This window comes from Protopterus annectens, chromosome 1.part1 (genome assembly GCF_019279795.1).
Source record: "Protopterus annectens isolate FY-2018-M chromosome 1.part1, PAN1.0, whole genome shotgun sequence".
NCBI lineage: Eukaryota > Metazoa > Chordata > Ceratodontiformes > Protopteridae > Protopterus > Protopterus annectens.
This window is the reverse complement of record NC_056726.1, coordinates 446,121,261-446,144,698: the sequence shown is the minus strand read 5'-3', so window position 1 is coordinate 446,144,698 and position 23,438 is coordinate 446,121,261. Positions and strand designations below refer to the sequence as shown.

The following is a 23,438-nucleotide window of genomic DNA, read 5'->3' as shown; positions in this document are numbered from 1 at the left end:
AGCCTCTTTGGTCTGGGAGAAACTGAACAGCCTTGGAAGTGAGCCAAGGGGAAAGTTGGTTCTGATAAAATTTTCTGCCATGATGAATGAGGGGCATACCCATCTGTCTTGAGTGATTAAATTTTAAATTCTTTGATCTTTTGAATGATATCAATCCCAGGCTGCCAGGCGAGTCCACTTGCAGCTGAAAGAGCAAGGCTCCTGTTCTGCTTCACGCTGAGAGGCGAGGTCACTGGACTCCTGCAGGCAGGTGGTTCTGGCATCTGATCCTAGGCCCCCTGCTGCCCTTGACCCCTTGAAGTCTGAGCAGGTGAACTGTCTGAGACTGAACCATAAGCAGGAACCCCTACCACCCCCCAGGCCAATTTCCATACAGGCCAACTGGCACTAAAACCATAAGCTGCTGCAGCTTTTGTCTTAGCAGGCCTTTCTGACTTAACTTACTCGCAGCTGCCAAAACACATAACACTGTAATCCACAGTAAAATCCTGTCCTAACAAAGGGTTGTAAAAATTCATCCAAACTTACCAAAACACATCCAGAACAGAACCTTCTGCTCAATCTCGATCCAACCTAGACAACATCAAAAACCACACACAACAAAGCATGCTTCCCCGAGGAGGCAGACACATGGAGCCACCACAGAGGAGGCCTACAAGACAACAAAACCAACCTGCAAGAAATGCTTCCATTTCAATTTTACAAGGTGATAATTCTGATATTTCATTTCTCTTACCTTTCAATTCAAATTCAAAAGCATCCATCATGGCTGTGGCAGAAGGATATTTCTTACCCATCTATCCATATGAAAAGCCTCTTTATCTTTTTCTACCACCTTTTTACCCCAACACAGAAGCTTTATACCACATTAGGCCCCTGAGGCAGCTGCAGTTGCAGATTCCATAGGCCCTGAGGAAACAGTTTCTGGTCCCACTTAGGGCACTTCTTTAATACCACCCAGGCTTAACAGGAGCAATCAGCAATAACAGGAGCAGGAGGCAGGGAATCAGGGTTCAGATTCTCCACCACATTCAATCCACCAGAGCTCCAGCTAAGAGGCCTACAGGAGGGCCTAAACAGGCCCTATGCTGGGCTTAAAACAAACCTTTCTGAGTCAAGTTTCTGGAGTCAGCTCGTCTTGGCCTTCCCCCCCATCTAGCTCTCTCTCATGGTGAAAGGTCTCTGAAAATGAAAAAATCCAGGAGGGGATAGGGGACAAGGGAATCAATCATCCAAGTAGGAAGACCTTGCAAGTCTTCACACACTGTTCAAACTAGAAAACTCCTGTTCCACCTAGGCCTCTCAAAAACTATCAAACTCCTGTTCCACTCTAATCAGAATAGTACAGGGGCTGCCATTTTAAGCATAATCAAATTTAATTATCATTTAAGCATATGCTTCTGCTAGGGCTGCCCTACCCCTGCTAGGGCTTGGCCTTCCTCTAAAGCTTTGGACTTGGCCTTCCTCCCTAAGGACCTTGGGAAAGAGAGAGGAGAGAACAGTTGCCTTGGAGAAAGAGAGGGCCCTGCCCTACCCTGGAGGAGGCCTGTACCTGTAAACCTGAGAGAGAGGACTCCATAGGAAGTAGCTTGAGCCTCTAGCTCCCTCCAGCCTCACCTAACTAAAACCCCGGGCTCTGGGACAGCCTCCCTAGGACGCCCGTTCCTCACCCTAGACTTCCCTGTTTGTCCTTGAAAGCATTCTTAGAAGAAGCAATATGGCGCCGGAGCATCCACGGCATACTGGCACAATCTAACCTCAAACACACATTATAGCACTCTCCCTAATTCAAAGGCTTGTTAAATCTTATCTAGCACAAGGCATGCAACCAACAACGCTGCTCAGGCCCTAAACAAGGTATTAATAATGTATGATAATATCACGGTATCTGCTTCCCACAACATCGGTTAAATACTTTTTTTCTGACATCCCAAAATAAATACTGAAAAAAAAAAAAAAACTCTGTCAACGGGTCTACTTAACACCAACTTGGAGAAAATCCTCAAACGAAAAAAAATCTCAGCCAACCTGCACCCACTGCATGGCAAACCATGCGTCGGACTGACCAAAAAAAAAATGGCGGAAATGTCGCCGTTTAGTCGCATTAGTACCCAGCGTCCAGTCTAAAGAGACCATGACCGGCGGCGTCAATCCTCTCTGGTATTCGGGCCGACTGGGACGCGGACTATACCCAATTGTCAGGACTGCAGCAAGGGAAGACGAAGAACATCAAACTCTGTCACAATTGGTCACTCCACCTCCACCAGTAGACCCATCGCCAGTGGAGTACCACAGGGTTCTGTGCTGGGCTCCTTACTGTTTGGCATCTATTTCTCAGGAACCCAGGCCAATGCAGACAGCCTCTGGCTCACCAAGTTTGCTGATGATTGCAAACTGGGAGCAATCACGGAGTCCTCCAACAATGTCAACATATTACAAGAAGGGTTAACACAAACCATGACATGATTGGTGCCAAAGCCATGGTCTAAAACTAAATGCAAGAAATGCATTATTATTCCCTTTGGAAAAACGGAATTCCCTACAAATTACAATATTGACACCACACACCCTGAGTTCCAATTCAGTGGTGCAAGACTTGGGAACACAGGTTGACAGCAATCTGAACTTGAACCATTAAGTTTCCACAGTGGTAAGGAAAAGCCTTCTACATAGCGCACCTCATAAACAAGGGTACAGATCCAGGTCAAGGGATGTTACAACTCCATTGTACTCAACCTCCATCAGATCACTAACAGAGTATAATGTATCCTTTTAGATGTACTTCACCAGACACCTGCAGCAGCTGGAGAGACCTCAGAAGTTTCTCATTAAGAAAATATAGGAACTCCAAACTACTGAAAGCTTTGTCACTTTACTCTGTAACTTATAGGCTGCTGAGAGGTGATTTATGTCTGGCCTTTATGGCAATCTCCATCCTTGCCTTAATAGAAATGCTGCACATCCACAACTCAAATGGCACAATAGTCACTCGCTCTAGGGATCTCAACCTAGCTTGTGACATTAGCAGAAGATGCTGGAGTGACAGATATGTCTCACAGAGACTGCCGCTTCTCTGGAATACACTTCCTATTCATGTAAAACAGAGCTCCTCACTAACCCTTTTCACATGCAACCTAGATAACTGGATGGGAGACCACAAATTCGCCATTGGGGTGGCATCCATGTCCCTCATGGACAGGGCAGTTGGTGTTGATCACAGACCCGCTCTGTTCATAAGTTCGTTCTGTGAACTACCTAAAAAGAACAAATGGGGATACTTGGGATTAACATGGTTAAGCTTGTAAAGTGTCTAAGGCCGCTAGCCTAGTAACCTCCTATGAAACTATGAACCTAAGAGTATGCTTGTTTTATAATGAAATGGGTTGAGAACTAGCAAAATGGTTAAGGTGTTTGTTTCACAGACACAAAGCACAGGGTTTGGTGTCATGATGACATGAGCAATCAGTATTCAAGCAAGATGTAGGATGAGACAGCAGGGGAAGCTCTTCGTACTAGTATTCAAACACTTTGCATAGGGATTAAAATAAGTCTGATGATAAAATGTCAACAATGAATAGTGCTGGAAATGGTTGTTTTGCTGAGGAAATGTGATTAACCCAAAATCCTACAAACAATTACTTATGGAGGGCACTCATTTATTAGAAATACTAAAATAGTTCTCTAACACATACCCAGGAAACATTTTGCTCAGCATTTACATGTGTTCTAAACTACTTTTAGCTTTGCTTACCTCAAGAGTCCCTGAACTTAGACAGTCCTTCAGAATCTCTTGATAGTTTGGTTCACAGACTAGCTCTAAAGGCTCTTTTCTTTCTTCCATTAGACGTGCTGGGCTTAGCATGTACACAAGCAAGCGGCTCAACTGCAGACGAAATGTGTCCTTGCAGGACCACAGGACTCTTTTCCACTGCTGTCTTGGTGTACTACTTCTCCCTGTCCCCTAAGCACAAAACAATGAAGTCCAGGAAAGAGTTAAAAAAATAATCAGGAAGTTGGAAACGCAAAACAATTTAAAAGGTGAATCATGGAAATAAGGGACTAAACAAAACACAGTAAAGGCCCTACTACTATTGCAACTACGACAGCATCTACCAAGGATAAAAAATACAAAACAATACACTCAAAATAGAAAAAGTACAATTTAGACAACAGCAGATCTTCAAGGAGAAGTCATTGTAAAAGTAAATTATAACACTTGAGTAAATGCTCACCTTTTTGCTGTAGACCCTACTGAGAAGTTCCAAAGCAGCAGCTTCTTCCAGCAGGCTAGGTACTGATGGAGGTAGGCAAAAGACTCTCGTACATACCCTGCACACTTGTATGCTCTCTTCGGTTCTCTGAACCAAATGAGCCCACAGAGAAAAAGGAAAAGGATGTAGGAAGCAAACAGCAATTTCCATTCAAGATACAGTAAAATATATGACATTATCTTCAATGTGCGGAGTACAAGTATGAGCAAATATACTATCATTAGGAAAAAATTAATAAGACAGAAGTTTACCTCATGAGTGTCTGACTGACGCAATAATATTTTTTATGAATATACTACTCTGGAGATTCTAGAATCTTAGAGAATCGAGGTACAGCAATCTTGGAATTAGTTCATATAAACAGAAGGGGTGTGGGACTGTAGCTCACCTTCATGTCAGGGCATGCAGGATGGTGTATTGCCATCCTGTAAAACTGTTTTAAAAGTGCTACAGTGAGATTCAGTTTTCAGTGTGTTGGATGCAGTTCACCAGATCAGAGTTCACAGTTACAAGTGTCAAGCACTCAGGCTAGGGTTGCCACCTTTTCAAATGGCCAAAGTGGGACATTTTTGGTACAAACATCAGATTTTACAGGCCGACACATACCCACGGTCAGTACAAAGGATAGAACTTAACTTTTTTGCCTAAATAAAAGCTTATTCTTGTAGCATTTTAGTTGCTTATTCTGTTTCTTATATCGTTTAGGTATTTTAGATACAGAATAACTGTTTTATGCAACTATTACATAAAATATAGGAAATAATTTTGTCCTAAAATCTCAGGACATTTGCCATTTTTACAATTTTTTGTCAGGACACAACTGCCCAAAGAGGGACTGTCCCTTGCAAAGTGGGACAGGTGGTAACCCTAACTCAGGCAAACATCTGTCATGCAGCCAAAAAAAAAAAAGGCTACACCAAAAACAGAAAAAAGAGCCTTAAGGATAAGTAGATAAACACTTATGACTGTATTATTTATTTACTTAATCTTTGTTAATCGCACAACTGTCTGTCCTACGGACTATTTTCAACCTTGATCAGATGTAAAAATGCAGCAACAACTTACATAAAATATACATACAAGGATTACACATAATAAAAGAACAAGAAGGGCATATACCAAAAGAAAAGGAAAGTAGTAAAACTGAGTGGTTATAAAGTACACCCCAATGCAGTAAGCACTCGATGTAGCTAGTTTGGTAATGGCTACAAAAGTCCACTAAATGAAACACATACTATAACACAGTGATGCAGTCTAGTAATCAATGAAGTCAGCTATCTAGTATCTTAAAAACAACTGTATTTGTAGACTTCTCTCAGATATTCAATACATTTTCTCCTAAAAGCAGCATATAAATTTATAATCTCTACTTTATATGGTAAGTCGTTCCATGAAGTTGGTACAATTTAATCCTATTTGAAGGAAAGCTGCTGGGTTCAACATTGATTTTTAAATGTCTGCCTTGGACCTGCTCTGGTAGTTTGCCATTGTGTTTTGTTCTGGGGGAATGTAAGCAACATGAAGGAAGAGGTTGCGTTGATTTACCAGCTCCCAGGCTACCAAAGCAAGTCTGCAGAGCAGACAGGACTTTGTCCTCATGTTTGTTGATGTACCACATGACAGTGGTAATGCTTGTCACTACTTGTAGTAGTTCTGGGTTCCAGAGATGATGCAAAGTTTGAAGGACGTAAATTAGGACCATCCTCTCATTAATGTGATTATATGCTTTGTCTTGTATGGACCAAACACCATAGACTTTGACACCCACTAAAGCGCTCCATCAAAAATCTGGGGCATTTACAGCAACAATCTGCCGAGAGGTTAGGATGTGAAAAGGAACCCCCAGTACTGACTACCAACTGGTTGATCCACCAAAAGATTTCATTCTTTTCAAAATGACAAGGATGACTGGAAAGGAAAGAGGGCAAAAGTGCTCATTCCAAATCGATCAGAAGTACTACTAAATTTTCCTCATGTGAAGTGTGGCTGGTATGTAATCATTACAATTGCTGATGCCATAAATCAGTAGATCTTGTTTGCTGAGGTTATTTTAAGGTTTGTTAGAGACAGGAAGTAATTTCTCAAAAAGCTAGTCTTGCTTAGAAGTAGGAATGCCATCATGATGGCCATGTCTAGAAGACATCCAAGGTACACCAAAGAATGGGATGGATTCCGGATTGACTTCTTTAAGTTCAGAGTAAAACCTAAGTGAAGAAGTAAATTCATTTAAAAATGTAAGGACTTTAAAGTTTCTTGTTTTGAAGTAGCCTGAATCAAGCAGTCATCCAAGTAGAAACAGACATGGAGCCTGACAAAAGTTATGACAGGGGATAAAGATTTTGTGAAAACCTTCAAGGCAGTGGATAAGATAAATGACAAACAAATATATTAAAAGTAATATCCCAATGCACAGAATCTTGAAAATTGTCTGTGTTTTGTGCAGACAGAGATGTGCACATATGCATCCTTTACTTTAGATCTAAATGTTTGAGGGAAAAGGAGTTGAAGAGATTTTATAGGGTGAAGATTTTGTACTTTGGAACTTTCAGAAATGTGTTCAGCTTGGAGAGATCCAAAATTCCATCTTTCCTTTGAATCAGAAAAGATATTGAGTAGAAACCTCTCTTAATCTTCTGGGGTGGAACAGGTAATATTGACTCCCTGAAGGAGCAGTTCTGAAATAATTGGTAAGATAAGATGTTGTTGATCTGATGGGACTTCATCCCCTGAAGGAATGGGAAAACAGTCACACTGAAACTTACATCCATTTTCTACTATATTCAAAACCCAAGCGTCTGAAGTTGTGCATCTCCAAAAGAGAATGGAAAGTGACTTTTCCTGCAGTTTTGAAAGGGGCATAGCCAAGGTGGTGGGGGTGGAGTTTGGTTGAAGAAAAAGACGAAGAGAGACATCTGTATTTGTTCCAGAAAAGGACTTTTGGGTTCTTTAAAATCAGACTTTGGTTTGTCTTGCCACATCTTTTCAGGAAACCTTTTACATTTATATTGTGAAGCCTTTTAGAGTTTGAGAAAGAATGGTCTATATTTGGTGGGAAATTTCTCTGAAACTCTGGAATATGGGATACAACCATGTGCTTAACCCCTTGCATAACGGTACCCCGTTTCTCTAATTTCTTGAAAAGGACTACAGAGAAATTGCCAAAAAGGTTGTCTTTCTCTAGTGCAGTCTTCATCTGAGACAGGCTGAAGCATCAGCCAAGCATATCTGCTAAGAGCTGAACCAGTGGCAAACCCTCCTAAAGAAAAAACAGCTGCATCACACCTACATTTAACAGAACATCTTGCCACCTGAGAGGCAGATCTGACCATATCTTATAAGGAAGACAGTCTCTGTCATTGGAACATCAGAAACCACCTTGGCTATGTTATCTAAAATGAAAAGCAAATATCTAAACATGTGTGTCTGATAGCTGATGGCCCTAAAGCACACTGTGGCTGATGTGTAAACTATTATCCTTGTAATTCGAAAGAACACTGGTGGAAAGTGGTAGTTATTTGGATACCTTGCCTAATTCTAATGAAATAAAAAAGTTTCAGATGAGGGGGTTTTACTAGGGAACACGTGAGTTTTCAGCACTTTATAAAATTTGTCCATCTTCTTACATGCAGGAGATTGCAAGTCTGTATTCAAAGAAGCTGACATAAAGATATCCTCTAGGGCTTCGAAAAATGATGATATTGCAGGGGTTATAGGCACTACCACTTTGAGGTCACAGTACCTTTTTCATAAACTTGACATCCGTTTGCCTGCCCATTTAATTTCATCTTATAAACAGTATTCACAAAGATGAACTCTTCATGGGGAAGTAAGAAGGCAGGATGTCCTCCACCTCTGATTCAAAACCCAAAGATGACTGCATTTGAGATATATAAGCAAGGCCATCATACTATGATTTTGAAAAATGTTCTTCTTCAGAGAACTCCCCTTTTCTCTTATGAGGGGCAGAAGCAGAAAGAGAAGACAGAAACTGTGAAGACTAGAAGGCCGTGACAGCTTTAAACAACCCCTGGAAAAACATAAACAAGGAAGGAGATGGAGTAGCTGGAGTGGAAATATGTTTATTTTTTGTCTCCTTTTCTTAGAAATTTCCAGAAAACTATTATGTGTAAGAGAAGTAGACAAACACAACCTCGAATAAGGCTACTTGGGATGTATTTGTGAAGCTAACAGTTAGGGAATTCCCCTTGTCCCCTCTGACAGCTTATCCCTTTCAGGCTGAACTGACCATCAGGTCATTCAGTATGGACATGTGCACTATGTCACCCTCCTGAGGAGTCCCAAGAGTGGGCATGGGTATAGCAATCAAATGATCTGAGGGCTGATCAACTGCCTTAGTGGAGATGCCTGACATTTTTTTTTCCCTGAAGACGTGGCCTTTTCTTTATTTTTTATTTTTCTTTTTTGGACCACAAATACCAGTATGACACAGTCATCATCCATGAGGGTGTACATGACCCGAGACGTTACTCCCTAGACTATATGAAAAGAGACTTCACTGAGCTCTCGGAATATGTGTCCCAGGCTGGTATAAGCCTAACATTGAGCAGCATTTTACCTTCTCCTGTGATGATACCACAATACAAACAAAAGATGCCTGACTTTAATAACTGGCTTAGTTTCTTGCGACATTCTAAGGGGGTGCAATATTTGTCAGCATGGAAGAAGATGGTTAACAGGCCATGGTGCTTTGCCAGGATTGGTCTGCACCCCTCCCCTCTACACTTTCGAATATTAGCTAAAACATTGTCCTCCTCCATAGTGCCCTTTTTTAGGCAATGCCAAATTGAAAGCACTTCTGCCATAGCAAATGAAAACCAACAAACTCTAAAGGTGTTACTACTCAATGCTAGGAGCTTAAACACAGAACTCTGCTCCCTAGGAGGGTACACCGACAGTGCCAGGTTACAATGCCTTCCACACATTTAGACCTACTACACAGACAGGAACTAAAAGTGGAGGTGTCTCGATTTACATCAAAAATAAATATACCTCAAGGCTGGGCAAACAGGACAACGCACGAGCTTCTCCAAGTTCAAATCACCAAAAGCAAAATCCAATACCACTTCCTTGCAAGATACAGGTTCCTCGTCTATGACCTAGGAAACCCATAACGTATTTAAACTTAATAGAAACAGCCATCACCCAACCCAACACCATATTCATGGGAAACTTTTATTACCCCACTATTAACTGGGAATCAAACACAACACCAAATGTACAGGCACAGAGATTCTTGGTTTTTGTACACACAAACTCCCTGGAGCAGACTGTCAGTACACCAACCAGGGATGCAACCATTCTGGATCTAGTCCTCACTAATATGGGTGAGTGTGGCACACCCCCCTGGTGCAATGTCTTCTCTGATAAGGCCAGACCACAGTAGCGTCTCCTTTGAAGGAAAAATAAAACCTGGAACCCCATCTAGCCTGGAAATATTCAGGAACTATTCTAATGCTAACTTCCTGCTATTAAGTGATACACTGGCAAAATTTCAAGCCTCCATAAACCCTGAGAACACTGCTGCCTATGTGAAACTGTTCACAGAATACCCCATATGAGCATGTTAATAGCTGCACAGAGGCAGCTGTACCCACCAGGAAGAAGTACAGAACTAACTCAAAAAACAAGCCACCCTGGTGGAATCACAACATTAATAAGCTGTATAACAGAAGAAAGAAAATCATGGCAAAAATTAGAGATGCAGCACCCAGAAGAATAAAAGCACTCTCATCAAACTAAACAAACTAAGAGGACAAATAAAGTCTACCAAAGCCAAATTTGGCCTCACAGACCAAGGACAACCACAAGGCATTCTTTAGCTATGTCTGCATCCTCAAAGGGAATACTCAATTGAGTGCAAAGCTCATTGTTAATGAAGTTGCCTGTACTGAGCCAGAATATATAGAAAACCTAATGGCTGACAAATTCAGCTCCAACTTTATTCCCCTCCATAGCTCTCAACCTGAAAACTTCAAAAATCTGGACAAAGGCCCATAAAAAATAGGTACAAATCTGTATGTCGATTAACATAAAGTTAGCATACATATATATGTAACCAGTCCCACTCCAAAGGAATTGTGGGATACAAACTTTCAAACACAAACTGAAGAACAGACAACCAAAATATGCCCCCCCCCCAGACCCTGTAGTAAATGGTAACCATTTTTTGGGGAAATGTGTAGCAATGATGTTCACTGGTTAGGGAGAAGATGATGAACTTTAAGATTTTGTTGTTGGTGACTTGCAGAATGTGGGTTCTGTGGTAAACGTAGGGTATTTACTGGTAGGCAACATTGTAATCTTAGCAAAATAATATTACAGTTTGCTAGGACCTTCAAAATTCATTCTCCATGGCCTACTGATCAGTGGCATAGCTACAGTTTGTGCTGCCCGGGGCTTTCCTTGAGTTGGCCACCCTTCCCCCCCTCACAAAATCATGGTCGAATGGGGGCCCCCCATACACAGCCCTCCCCCTCTGCAGCCATTCCAATGTCCCATTACTTGGCTATTTCACCTCATTTACCATAAACATTGTAATGTGCATACTGCTTTACTTCTACAATGATTATATGGATTCCATTTAAAACTTTTATTTTACATTTTTAAGCACAAACACTAAGACATCTGCTAAAAAAAGCAATAACAATCTCACAATGACAACAGACTTAGCATTAAAACTTCTCTGCCCTAGAAACTCACATTCATTGAAACAGCATTGAAACCCACATTCAAAGAAAATGCATCTGGCCAGTGGGAGATAAAGATTACCTTTGGGCTGTTTTCAAATCATAGACCCCTTGCACACGAAACATACATGTGTTACTTGATACACCTTTCTGATTGTATTAAATTATATTCCTTGTATAATACAGCACACTTGTTAGAGAGAGTTTCAAATTTATTGTTTTGAACATTTTTTCAGTAAGCAATGAAACAAAATGCATGAACCAATGACAAAACTGCCCAATTCAAAACATTTTCATCATACAAGTCTACTCAAACTTCTACAATCCACCAGTATCAATAAATATGCACAATCTCTGCAGAAGTAAAAGTCATCTAAATCATTCCACATTAAAGAGATCTGAGAAAGGGTATGTTCTTGGGCTAGGCTTGTGTTGGCTCCAGGGCCATTAGCCTAGTACTAACCTATGAACTAATGAATAGATTACTGCTAGCAAACAACTTTGTTTTTCAGTGTTTCATCTACAAATACAGTGACTGTTGCCCTTGAAGAATAAATTGCCTATGTTACATGAAAAAATGATAAGCTAGTAATACTGCAATAGGGAACGGATGGCAAACCGATAACAGGTTCATAGTTACTAGGTATCTCCACCAAAGAGGATATTGTCAGGACTGCAGAATCCACCCCCTTTAAAAGTACAACACAGTACAGCATCAGAATCCATCTACATACTGTGTGAGTAGAACCCACAGCCTTCTGCATCAAAAGCAAACATTTTACCTGAGGTGCTGCTAACAACAAACACAAACAGACTCGGCATAAGCAGCACTAAACTTCTCTCTCCCTGAAGAACTATGCAACACAAGAAACTTGGAAAAAGCCAACATTTACTAGAGGAGGGGGACAAAGGCCCAAAACCAGGGACACCATTTTAAACATTGCTTGTATAATCTTAGAAATGTTGCTAGAATAAAATGTTTTGTGTCATCATGCCTTTCCTGAAAGATAGGAAGACTGAAACTTAACTGGCTACCATTATTTAGGGAATTTGGTTCTCACTGATTTGCTAGAAAACCACATGCACACACACACACACACACACACACAGCAATGGAGTGCAGTTTCCAATGGAGCACACTCAAATGCAGACTGCCGTTTCAATAAGAAGAGCTTGCAAAGCAATGGAGCACACTCAAATGCAGACTGCCGTTTCAATCAGAAAAGCTAATTAAGAACTATACACTTGCAAAGCAATACAGCCACACTCAAGTGCAGACAAGACTGCCATTTCAATAAGAAAAGCTAATTAAAAACTAAGTAATAATAAAAGCAATGGAACACACACGTAATTGCACACCTAAATGCATATGCAGACTGCCAAACACTTGCAAATGCAGACTGCCGTTTCAATAAGAAGAGCTTGCGAAGCAATGGAGCACACTCAAATGCATACTGCCATTTCAATAAGAAAAGCTAATTAAGAACTAAGCACTTGCAAAGCAATAGAGCCACACTCAGATACGGACTGCCATTTCAATAAGAAAAGCTAATTAAAAACTAAGTAATAATAAAAGCAATGGAGCACACACGTAATTGCACACAAATGCAAATGCAGACTGCTGTTTCAATAAGAAAAGAACTAAACACTTTCAAATTGAGAATGCCATGCCGTTTCAATAGGAAAAGCAAATAGCAAATGACAAATAAAGAACTAAGTACTTGCATACAAGACTGCTGAGAACTAAACTTTCAAATGCAGACTGCCATGCCGTTTCAATAAGAAAAGCTAATAGCAAATGAAGAAGTAAGTACTCTACTTGCACATAAGACTGCCGTTTCAATAAGAAAAACAAACAGCAAATTAAGATTAATTAAGAACTGAGTACTAACACATAATTGCATAATTAAGTACAGACCTTATTACCTGGAGGAATATTATGCACACGCACACTCTGCATGTGATGACGTCAGTAACAAATTTGTTCTCCAAAAAAAAAAAAAAAAAAAAAAAAAAAGGCCTGGGAAATTCGGAAGTTAAAGGGGCCACTCAGGAATTTGTGGCACCCCAATATTTTATCCTCAAAACCAGTATTTACCAAAGAATTCGGTACGGTTGAGAGGTATGCTCCCCTCTCCCCTCAACCTTCCCTCAGAAATACCATCAAGTATAACCCACACTGCTATCACTAGGGAACAGATCCTTAATGTTCTCTCTAAGGCCAAGAACTCTGCATAAATGGACCCAGACAATATCCCAGGATGCCTTCTAAATAGCATGAAATATAACCCATCAAGCCCAATGGAATTGCTGTAGTCTCCAAACAGGCTTCATGCCTCATGAATGAAGAACAGCCACAGTCATCCCTCTGCACAAAGGTGGACAATCTACAGCCCCTAGAAACTATAGACCCATAAGTCTCACTAGTCTCATATGCAAAGCCATGGAAAGAATTATCATGGAAATGATCAGTAATGACATACAATCGCTGACCCTGCATAACTGGAAATGCTGCAGATCCGCAAGTCAAATGGCACATGGGTTACTCTCTCTAAAAACCTAAACCTGACATGAGACATAAATAGAACTTGCTGGAGGGACAGATTTGTCTCCCAGAGGTTACCACACATTTAGGAATGGACTCTCACGTCACATCAAACAGAGACCACCTCACTGGCCCTCTTCAAACACAGTCTGGACGATTGGATGAGTAACCATAAATTCGCCCCGGGGGTTCCACCTGTGTCCCTCTTGGACAAGGGCAATAGGTACTGATCATGGTAACAAGGGCAACATTTGCCTAGGCTTGTAAGGGCCCTTGGGCCATTAGCCTAGTAACTTCCTATGATCCTACAAAATCTCCAGACATTGGACCCAACCCGATTTGGTTTCATTAAGGGCAGGTCATGGCTACTCAACTTGGTGGACTTATTTGGGAAGGTACCAAAGCAATGGATGAGGGCAAAATGGTTCACACTGCCTACCTTGACCTGGCCAAGGTATTTGACACAATACCCCACTGAAGTACTGTTGACAAACTCAAGAGGTTAGGTACAAACCCTTATGTCACCCAGTGGATAGCCAGCTGGCTCACAGGCAGGACCCAAGAAGTTAAAACCAGGGAGTTTAACTCGACAAAGAGGCCAGTCACAAGCAGAGACTGTCATAGATCACTTCTGAGACTGCTCCTTTTTGGCATTTACTTCTCTGAAATCAAGGCCAATGTCTGTGGCCCCTGGATGACTAAATTTGCAGATGATTGCAAATTAGGAACTGTTATTGAATCCCACACTAACATAAATGTTCTCCAGAAAGGGCTGATACAAACAACTCGTGTCAGAACCATGGACTAAAACAAAATGCCTAGAAATGCATAATAGTACCCTTTGGAAGTCATCCACCCCTGGTAACTATCATACTGACAGCAACATCCCTAAGAGATAACTCAGTAGTCAGGGACTTGGGGACAGACATAGCTAGTAATCTATCCTTTGACTATCATGTCTATAGTAGTGAGGAAATCATTCTATGTTGTGCAACGTATAAACAAAGGTATGGCATCTAGGTCTTATTCCACTGTATTAAGCACTCATCAGACTTGTTATTGAGTACAATACCTACTTTGGTATGTACCTAACCAGACATATCCAACAGTGGGAACATCCACAGAGGTTCCTCACTAAAAGAATGTACAGCTTAAGGAACATGTCCTTTGCAAACCACCTCAAGGCTCTATCCCTGTAGTTTGTTTCCTACGAGCTACTGAGAGGAGATCTATACCAGACCCCATTCTGATGGGCCTACTACATATCCACAAAACAAACAATACCAGAATTATCTGTTGTAAAGACTTAAACCTTGCCTAATATAAACAGGATCTGCTGGAGCGACAGGTATGTATGTCAGAGACTACCCCATCTCTGGAACAGGCTCCCCATCCATGTGAAACAGAGTTTCTACCCTAACCCAATTCAAGTGTAACAACAGTCTGTCTTGATCACAAAACATTTCGACTTTCAATAGCTATTCTGATACAAGGACACTACCAAAAAGCAATCTCAAGACATTCTTTTAGATTGAAGATAATGCATTGTCCATGCTGCATCCACCAGCTATATAGTCAAACTGCAGAGGCTTAAACTTGATGCTTCTACACTGGAGGGTGGGTTGTGTAGTATAGTGGTCACTTGACCCCTTAAATGTACTACCCTAGAAAATTCTGATTTTTTGTTACTGAGGATTTCTTGTCTGTGACAAATAAAGGCTTGTTGCTTTGGAACACTACCTGGGTTTCATGATTTTTGGAAATGATTGTGACTGAGGTTATCAATAAAATTTTAAGACCACTAGTTTCTCTGTTTTTTTATTTTTTTTTCCCTCAACACTCATGGTTCTGAGGTTGGAACTGGGCAGATTCCTGTGTGTGTTCGTTATTTTATTTTTTTACCTTAGAAAATTCACATATTGGATGGTCACTAGCTTACAAAACTTGCAAGGATTTTAAAGACAATCCACGATGAATGTGAAGGAAAGTGCCCTACTAATTATGCACATTCAAGAATTTGGGGTTTGATAAGGGAAAAAGGAGGACACTAGCTGGAGCTATATATATATATATATATATATATATATATATATATATATATATATATATATAAGAACGAAGTAACCCACCATGACCCAGGACCCCCACTCTGCATTTCTGGAGACACTGGAAAATATGAAGGTCCTACCAAATGCCCAAATATTGGGTGATTTCAATTACCCAAACATTAACTGGGAGAACTACCGAAGTACTAACTCCCTTGCCCTACGCTTCCTAGAATTTATAAACTCGAATGCCCTGGATCAACTGGTCAACACCCCCACCAGAGGTGACAACATATTGGACCTGGTCATCACCAACATGGGCGACCGGTGTTCTACACCGGAGGTCAACCCCTCGCTGGTTAGATCAGACCATAGACTAATCACTCTGGATTTCCACATTCTGCCCCCACACCCAATCAAGGAAACCACCGTGAAAAACTTTTCAAAAGCAAACTTCACGTTACTTAAGACCGAGGTGGAAAGGTTCACAGCCCCCATGCTAAAGGACTACGCTGTCCAAGCTGCTGAATCCTTTACAAAGGCACTCTATGAGCACCTGCAAGAATGCATGCACATGCTATCCCACGCAAAACTAAGACTCACTCCTCCAAGAAAAGGAAACTAGTCTGGTGGACCCCTGCCATAAACAAACTATACAATAGAAGGAGGAAACTAGTACAGAAAAGAGTAAAATCCCAAGAAGGAAAGACATCCCTAATCAGTATCAGCAAGAAACTACTATCCCTCATAAAATCATCCAAGGCTAGCTTCGAAAGAAAAATTGCCATGGACTCCAAAGACAACCACAAAGCGTTTTTTAGCTATGTCAAGAACCTACGTGGAAACTCTCAGATCTGCTCTGAGTTAGTGCAGAATGGCACAAAATTCACTGAACCGACTGATATTTTGAACTGACTGATATTGCCAACATCCTGGCAGACAGGTTTAGTGCACACTTCACCCCCCTCTCACCCCCTAAAGGGCCCATAGCCATACTAGAAGAATGTAGAGCCACGGCAATCACTGACACACAGGTTAAAACAGCCCTATCCAAAGCCAAAAACATAGCTTCCATGGGACCGGACGGTGTCCCAGGCTGTGTCTTACATGAACTCCAAAATGAACTAACCCCTCACCTAAACTCACTGTTCAAACTCAGCCTCTCTACATACTACGTACCCACAGAGTGGCTCACAGCAACAGTTATCCCGCTCCACAAAAGTGGAGCCACAACTGACTCTGGGAACTATCGCCCTATAAGCCTGACTAGCCTGGTCTGCAAGGCTATGGAGCACATCATCATGGAACTCATTAACATAGACATTGGGAACCTCCAAACAATGGACTCTACCCAGTTTGGCTTTGTTAAGGGCAGATCATGTCTCCTAAACCTGGTGGAGTTCTTTGAGACAGTTACCAAAGCTTTAGACAAGGGAAAGGAGGTCCACACAGCCTACCTAGACCTTGCAAAGGCTTTCAACACCATTCCCCATTCTGGTATTATAGACAAGCTCACAGATAGAACCCACACGGTGAGAATTGCAGGCTCTAGGTCTGACTCTAAACCGGTTACAAGTGGCATCCCCCAGGGCTCATTCCTGGGACCCCTCCTGTTCGGCATATACTTCTCAGAGGTACAGGCTAGCACAGGAGGACTATGGCTGACCAAGGTTGCAGATGACTGCAAACTGGGGGCCATAACTGACGCTCTGGCTGATAAAGACATCCTCCTGAAGGGTCTCACTGAGACGGATACCTGGTGTCAAAATCATGGCCTTAAGCTAAATGCCAAAAAGTGCATAGTCATCCCCTTTGGAAAAAACAAAGTACCCGCGAACTACCACATATGTGGTAGTCCCCTAAATACAGAAAATGTAATACGGGGTCTGGGGACCCAAGTAGATATTAATCTCTCCTTTGATAATCATATTGCCAAGGTGGTTAGAAAATCCTTTTATGTGGCCCACCCAATCACAAAAGGCTTCGCATCCAGAACAAAAGAAGTTATTGTGCCCCTCTACTCATCACTCATCAGACCCATTATAGAGTACAATGCCCCATTTGGGATGTATCTTACAAGACACTTGCAACAGCTGGAAAGACCACAGAAGTACCTCACCAAGAAGACTACTGGCCTCAAACAGATGCCCTATGCAGCCCGACTGAAGAAACTCCAGCTGTACTCGGTTGCATACCGCCTACTCAGAGGTGATCTCTGCCTGACATACAAGGCCATGTCCAACCCAGAATTGATGGACATGCTCCACCTAAAAAAAAAAATCCCTGAGAGCTACACGCTCTAGGGATCTGAACCTCACCACAATGATAAATAGGACTTGCTGGAGGGATAAATTCCTGTCCCAGAGACTCTACATGCTTTGGAACAAGATTCCAATCTACATTAGGCAGAGCCCCTCACTAACACTCTTTAAGAGAAACCTTGATGAGTGGATGGGAAATAGAAAATTTACCCCGGGGATCACTGCAGTGGCTCTGCTGAACAGAGGCGCAGGGAACTAATGGCTCTGCTGGACAGAGGCACAGGGAACTAATCTAAGGGTGCGGTGAAAGCCAACACATTTTAGCTAGGCTTACAGATGCCCTCGGGCAGACAGCCTAGTACTTACATATGAACCTATGAACTTAGAGAGGAAGTCAGCTACATTTATTACTGCCCAAGTAGAAGGTGATGCTGTTTTGTTGTTCTTTGTAGCTGGAAAATGGAAGAGAATTACACTGCCTGAGTCCTGTTTAGAAATGTCTAAGTACTGTTTTATCTGGCCAGACAGACTGTCTGAGTCCTGTTTATAAAGTAACACTACATGCAAGTACAACAATTTGTTGTATTTTGAAAATGCCTGCTGAAGACCATATTTATTTATACTGGATTGTAGAATGACTGATTTGAAAAGAACTGTAGAACTGCATTTCTCTTCTGAGCTTCATTTATCTGCCCATGAATATGATTTTCATGTCACAAAGCTGACTACACTGACTGCTGCTTTTGTCATAAACCACTCTAAATATTAGAAATATATACACATGGGTCTAGTTTAGATCACTGAAATCCCATTTCACTGAGACCAAATCACCTAATTTTCAAAATACTGAAAATTCATTTGACTGAATCACATTTCACTGAATTGTAAGCTACAGACTTGATGTGGGTTTCTATTCACCTTTAACTTGTTTGTGATAGAAAGAACTGCTGTAACTTACAGTGTGTCAGAATACCGATAGTAATGCAGAACGTGATGTTGTAGTGTTTTTAAATGTGGGTATGTCTCTTTACATTCGTATGGGAAGTATCTAAAGTAATGTGGCAGATGTTTTGTGCGTTCCCAGCAGTAGTGGCAGCGTGTACAGTACTGTGAGGCAAGTAAACGGTATTATGTCCTTTTCCCCACTGTAGTGCGATCCTGGACTTAGTATATATAGTTATGGGGGTGGGAAGTGTAGCCCCCCACTTAGTTTGGTTTTATATTGTTTGGTTTCAGTTAAGAAGATAAGTAAGTAGTTTTTAAGTTGTGGAAAGAGTTAGACATTAGTGCTGTGAGTGTGTTTGTCTATGGTTTCCCATTTAGTCTTTTGAAATTTAGCATTGTAAGCTGTTGGTGAAATGAGATTCAGTGAAATGAGTTGTCAGTATTGCAAAATTTAGGTGATTTAGTCTTGGTGAAATGAAATGACAGTAAGACACTGTCCGGTTTGATTCTCAGCTAGAGCGTCTTCTGCATGGAGACGTGCGTGAATGGGCATACCTTTGTTGAAAGTTGTGCATCAGGGCTGGTAACTCGGCACGTAAAAATCAACTACCAATCATTAGCAGACCGAAGTTCCGCTGTGGCGACCCCTAACCGGGAAAAGTCGAAAGACACAAAAGTCTTGGTGAAATGAAAGTCAGTGAAATGGGATTACAGTGATCTGGAGTAGACCCATACACACACATATTACACATAAATGTGTGTATTTACATATACATATACATATACACACACACACACACACATTCACATATACACAAAAGTATGCAATGGGTGTATGCATACATATGGCCATACATGTAAATACACACATTCAGGTAGTCATTTTCACTGGTAGTAAATACACTGAATATACTGTTTCATCAGGTTGTCCGAGTTCAAAAGTGCTATGGCTCAGGGGGATGTTTAATAAAGTAATTTGGCATGTGGGGAATCTGCCAACAGTAACTCTCAATAAAACTGTACTTTGATGAGCTTACCCTCAATATTACAGACTAAAACCGTACTACACACACATACATAACTAAACTGTCTTTCGGCTTTTCCCGGTTAGGGGTCGCCACAGCGGAAGTCCGGTCCGCTAGTCACTGGCAGTAGATTTTTACGTGCTGGCTTGCTGGGCCTAATGCACAACCTTCAACGAAGGAATGCCCATTCACGTATGTCGACACAGAGAAGACGCTCTAACTGAGAATCGAACGTGCAATGTCTGTGAGGCGACAACGCTACCGCAGCACCACCACCGCAGTCTACTACACACACATACATAGTTGACAAAAAAAACTATATATGTATATAAATACATAAACACACAAACACATAATATATATTTATGCATGTCTGTCTGTGTATACATATAACATATACAAACATGCCTACATTGATGAACTGGTCAACAGAACCTTTCAGCTGTGATCTGGGCTCATAGTGTTTAGTACAAATATTCAGAGATATCACACTAGTTAGAAACCCATACTAATTATAGTGCAGTTAGAAAAAGGCAATAAAATGCAGATTTGCAACAAATATTTTGAGTAGACAAATATTTATAAAGCAGGTACAGAAACACAACTGCAGATTTACAATACAGCACTTTACGTCACAGTAGCAAGAATAATAAAATGCATACTAACAAGGTAAATGTAAGGTGAAAATTGTAAAAGTAAATTCTCAAAAGGGGAAAAGTTCTTTTTTCTCTGTTTTGCTGCCTGTTGGCTGGTCTGCATGCAGGATTGCAGTACAGAACGCTCCAGAAATTTGTCCTTTGGCAGTTGCTGTGCGATCTCAGAATCAGTATATATTTAGTTAGCTGGGGGGGTGGACACAGACTTCCACATGGGGGAGTGTGCGCGTGTGTATGGGGGTGTTGCCCTCTGCATAAAATAGAGGGTTTTGTTTGCTTTTATTTTCAATGTTTTTCATTCAATCTAAAAAGAGCGATCTTTTGAGCATTATTTCTTGAGACAAAAAAAACATGATTTATAAACGTGTGTGTGTGTGTGTGTGTGTGTGTGTGTGTGTGTATATATATATATATATATACACACACACACACACACACACACTATATATATATTCACATATATGTATGTATACACGCACACACACACACACACACACACACACACACACACACACACACACACACACACACACACACACACACAGTATTGTTAAAATAGCAGTGATGGGTCTAGACACTTGATAATGAAAAAAATGTCTCTAGGTGATTCAGTTGTTTTGACTAAAGTGGGTTGAGGACCCGGCCTGCTCTCACCTATGCCAGTGAACCATGCTAATGGTGAAAAGAGTGCATATGCCCTTAGTGGCCAGTGTGTGCTTGCCATAAAGCCCAGTAGCTCTGAGTCACTGAACTACTGGCTGGTCCATGTGTCCAGTTGCCCAGCTTAGGTTACCTGAGATAGCTATGTTGAGCGAAAGCTGCATGTAAAACCAATCAACTGCCAAACATGCACTAAGAATAGCTACACTTAATGTGGGTTCACTAACAAGGCACAGCTTGGCAGTGGATGGCATGACAGTAAGGAGGAGGCTGGATTTCCCTTTATATCCAGGAGACAAAATGGAAAGGCAGTGCAGCAAAGTCATTTGGTTTGGGATAGAGAGTCTAATCAGAGGGAGGATAGACCAGAAACGGTGTAGTATAGGCTTCAGAAGACAGTGAGGGATGTCATCAGAATTAGTGACAGACTCATGGCAATCAGACTCCAATGTAAGGATAGGGTACGATTCATAATCTCAGCCTATGCCCCAAAACAAGGTCGTGATAGGAAGAAAAGAGTGCATTCAGACAGCAGTTGCAAAATCTACTAGATAAAGTAGGACAACATGACTTGCTATTTACAGTGGGTGACCTGAATGCACATATCAGGACAGATGGTACACACTATGAGGACTGCCTATGTCCACATTGGTGGGGAAACAGGAATAAAGAAGGATAAGTCATTCTAGACTTCTGTCTGGCAAATGGCTTCATGTTGGCCAACACATGGTTCAGCAAGACAGACAGTCAAGACCTCATATAAAAGAGTGGCTAACATGCAGTTCAGGTACACTTCCTCCTGCTAAGGAAAGGGCACTAAGTTAGAATCAGTGATTGCAAAGTCATACCCAGTGAAACAGATGGTCCACAGCATAAACCACTAGTTGCCACAATCAGCTGTAAGCAGTGGTCAGCGAAGGCTCTAAAGTCAACAGAGACTAGGCTGAAGACCTCAAAGTTAACTGGAGAGAAAGGTCAAGAGTTCAAGAAATTACTCTGGGCTCTAGTACCTTAGTAAGAAGAGGAAATAGGTGGAGGTGAAGAAGAATGGCAGCGTCTCAAAACAGTATGTGTGAGGACTGTAGAACAGATATGCTGCAGAGTCAGCCATGGAAATAAGGTACATAAAGAAAGCTGGTGGTGGAATGCAAAAGTCCAGGAAGCCATAAAAAGAAAGAAGGAGTTCAGGAAAAAGTGGGAGACAGAAAGGGTGGACTAGGCTAAGAAAGAATACTGTCTGACTAACAAACAGGTAAAGAGAGGAGTTGCAATAGCAAAGTACAAGGCATCACGGGTATTCTACCAGTTTGTGGAAAGTGACAAAGTGGCTCAGTAGATGGCACAAAGAAATTCTAGCAGGATGCAAGCCAAAGACAGAAAGATAAAGAAGACATTCAGATACTCTTCGGAAGGGATGCCAGCAGCAACCCGCTCACCAGCTCACAGAAAAATCAAAGGCAGAAGGAAGGTGCATTTTCAGCAACTTCTGAATGAAGAAAACTCCAGAGAATATGTACTGCCCCAGGCACAGCATACAATGAACGAAGAAAAGCCCACCCTAGAAGAAGTAAGAACACCACTAGGGAAAATTAAGACAGAGAAAGTAGCAAGCTTAGATGAAGTCATGGCAAATATGATCACGACGTTGGATGAAATAAGAGAGAAATGGCTCCTGAGGGCACTCACTGCAGTATGGAGAGAAACACGTATTCCAGATGACTGCAGAATAAGCATACTACTGCCGGTGTACAAGAAAAAAGGAGGCATCCACAACTGAGGGCATTACATAGGTATCAAACTCCAGTCACATTGCATTAAACATTTTGGAGAGGGTGACTGATAAATGAATACTCAGAGTAGTAGAAACTAAGATGGCAGACAAGAAGTTCAGATTCAGATCAAGATGCAGCACAACGTGATGTTTGCAGTGAGTGAGAGAGTGAGTTGAAAAGAAGTGAGAGATGATGAAAGAGTCCAACTCTACATTCCTAGACTTGAAGAAAGCAATGACAAGGTTCCAGGAAAGCTGACTTGGGCAGCCTTGCAGTAGTTCAAAGTCCCAGAAACAATGGTGGAATTACTGCAGACTACGTACTAGAACCTGAGGAAACAAGTACAAAATGTGTTCAGTTTCAAAGAAAGGGTTCCCTGTGGGATTAGGGGTGCATCAGGGTTCAGCTCTGAGTCCCATTTCAGATCATACCAGAGATGGACTACATCAGCAAACAGGTCAGGGGGAGAGATCAACAAATTTCAAGTATGTAGACGATATGGCATTGCGGGAAGACTCTGTGCATGAACTTCAGCAAACAGTGGAATGGAA

General features: G+C 41.5%; 1 protein-coding gene across 1 annotated transcript in view; it reads right to left on the bottom strand.

Moving 5' to 3' along the window:
- The window catches only part of LYST (lysosomal trafficking regulator), a 3,825,950-nt gene that overhangs the window by 1,629,523 nt on the left and 2,172,989 nt on the right, over nucleotides 1-23,438 (bottom strand). Inside the window, exon 30 of the mRNA XM_044075805.1 lies at nucleotides 3,752-3,961. Within this exon, the coding sequence (XP_043931740.1) occupies nucleotides 3,752-3,961 (210 nt within the window). The remainder of the gene's footprint in view (nucleotides 1-3,751; nucleotides 3,962-23,438) is intronic.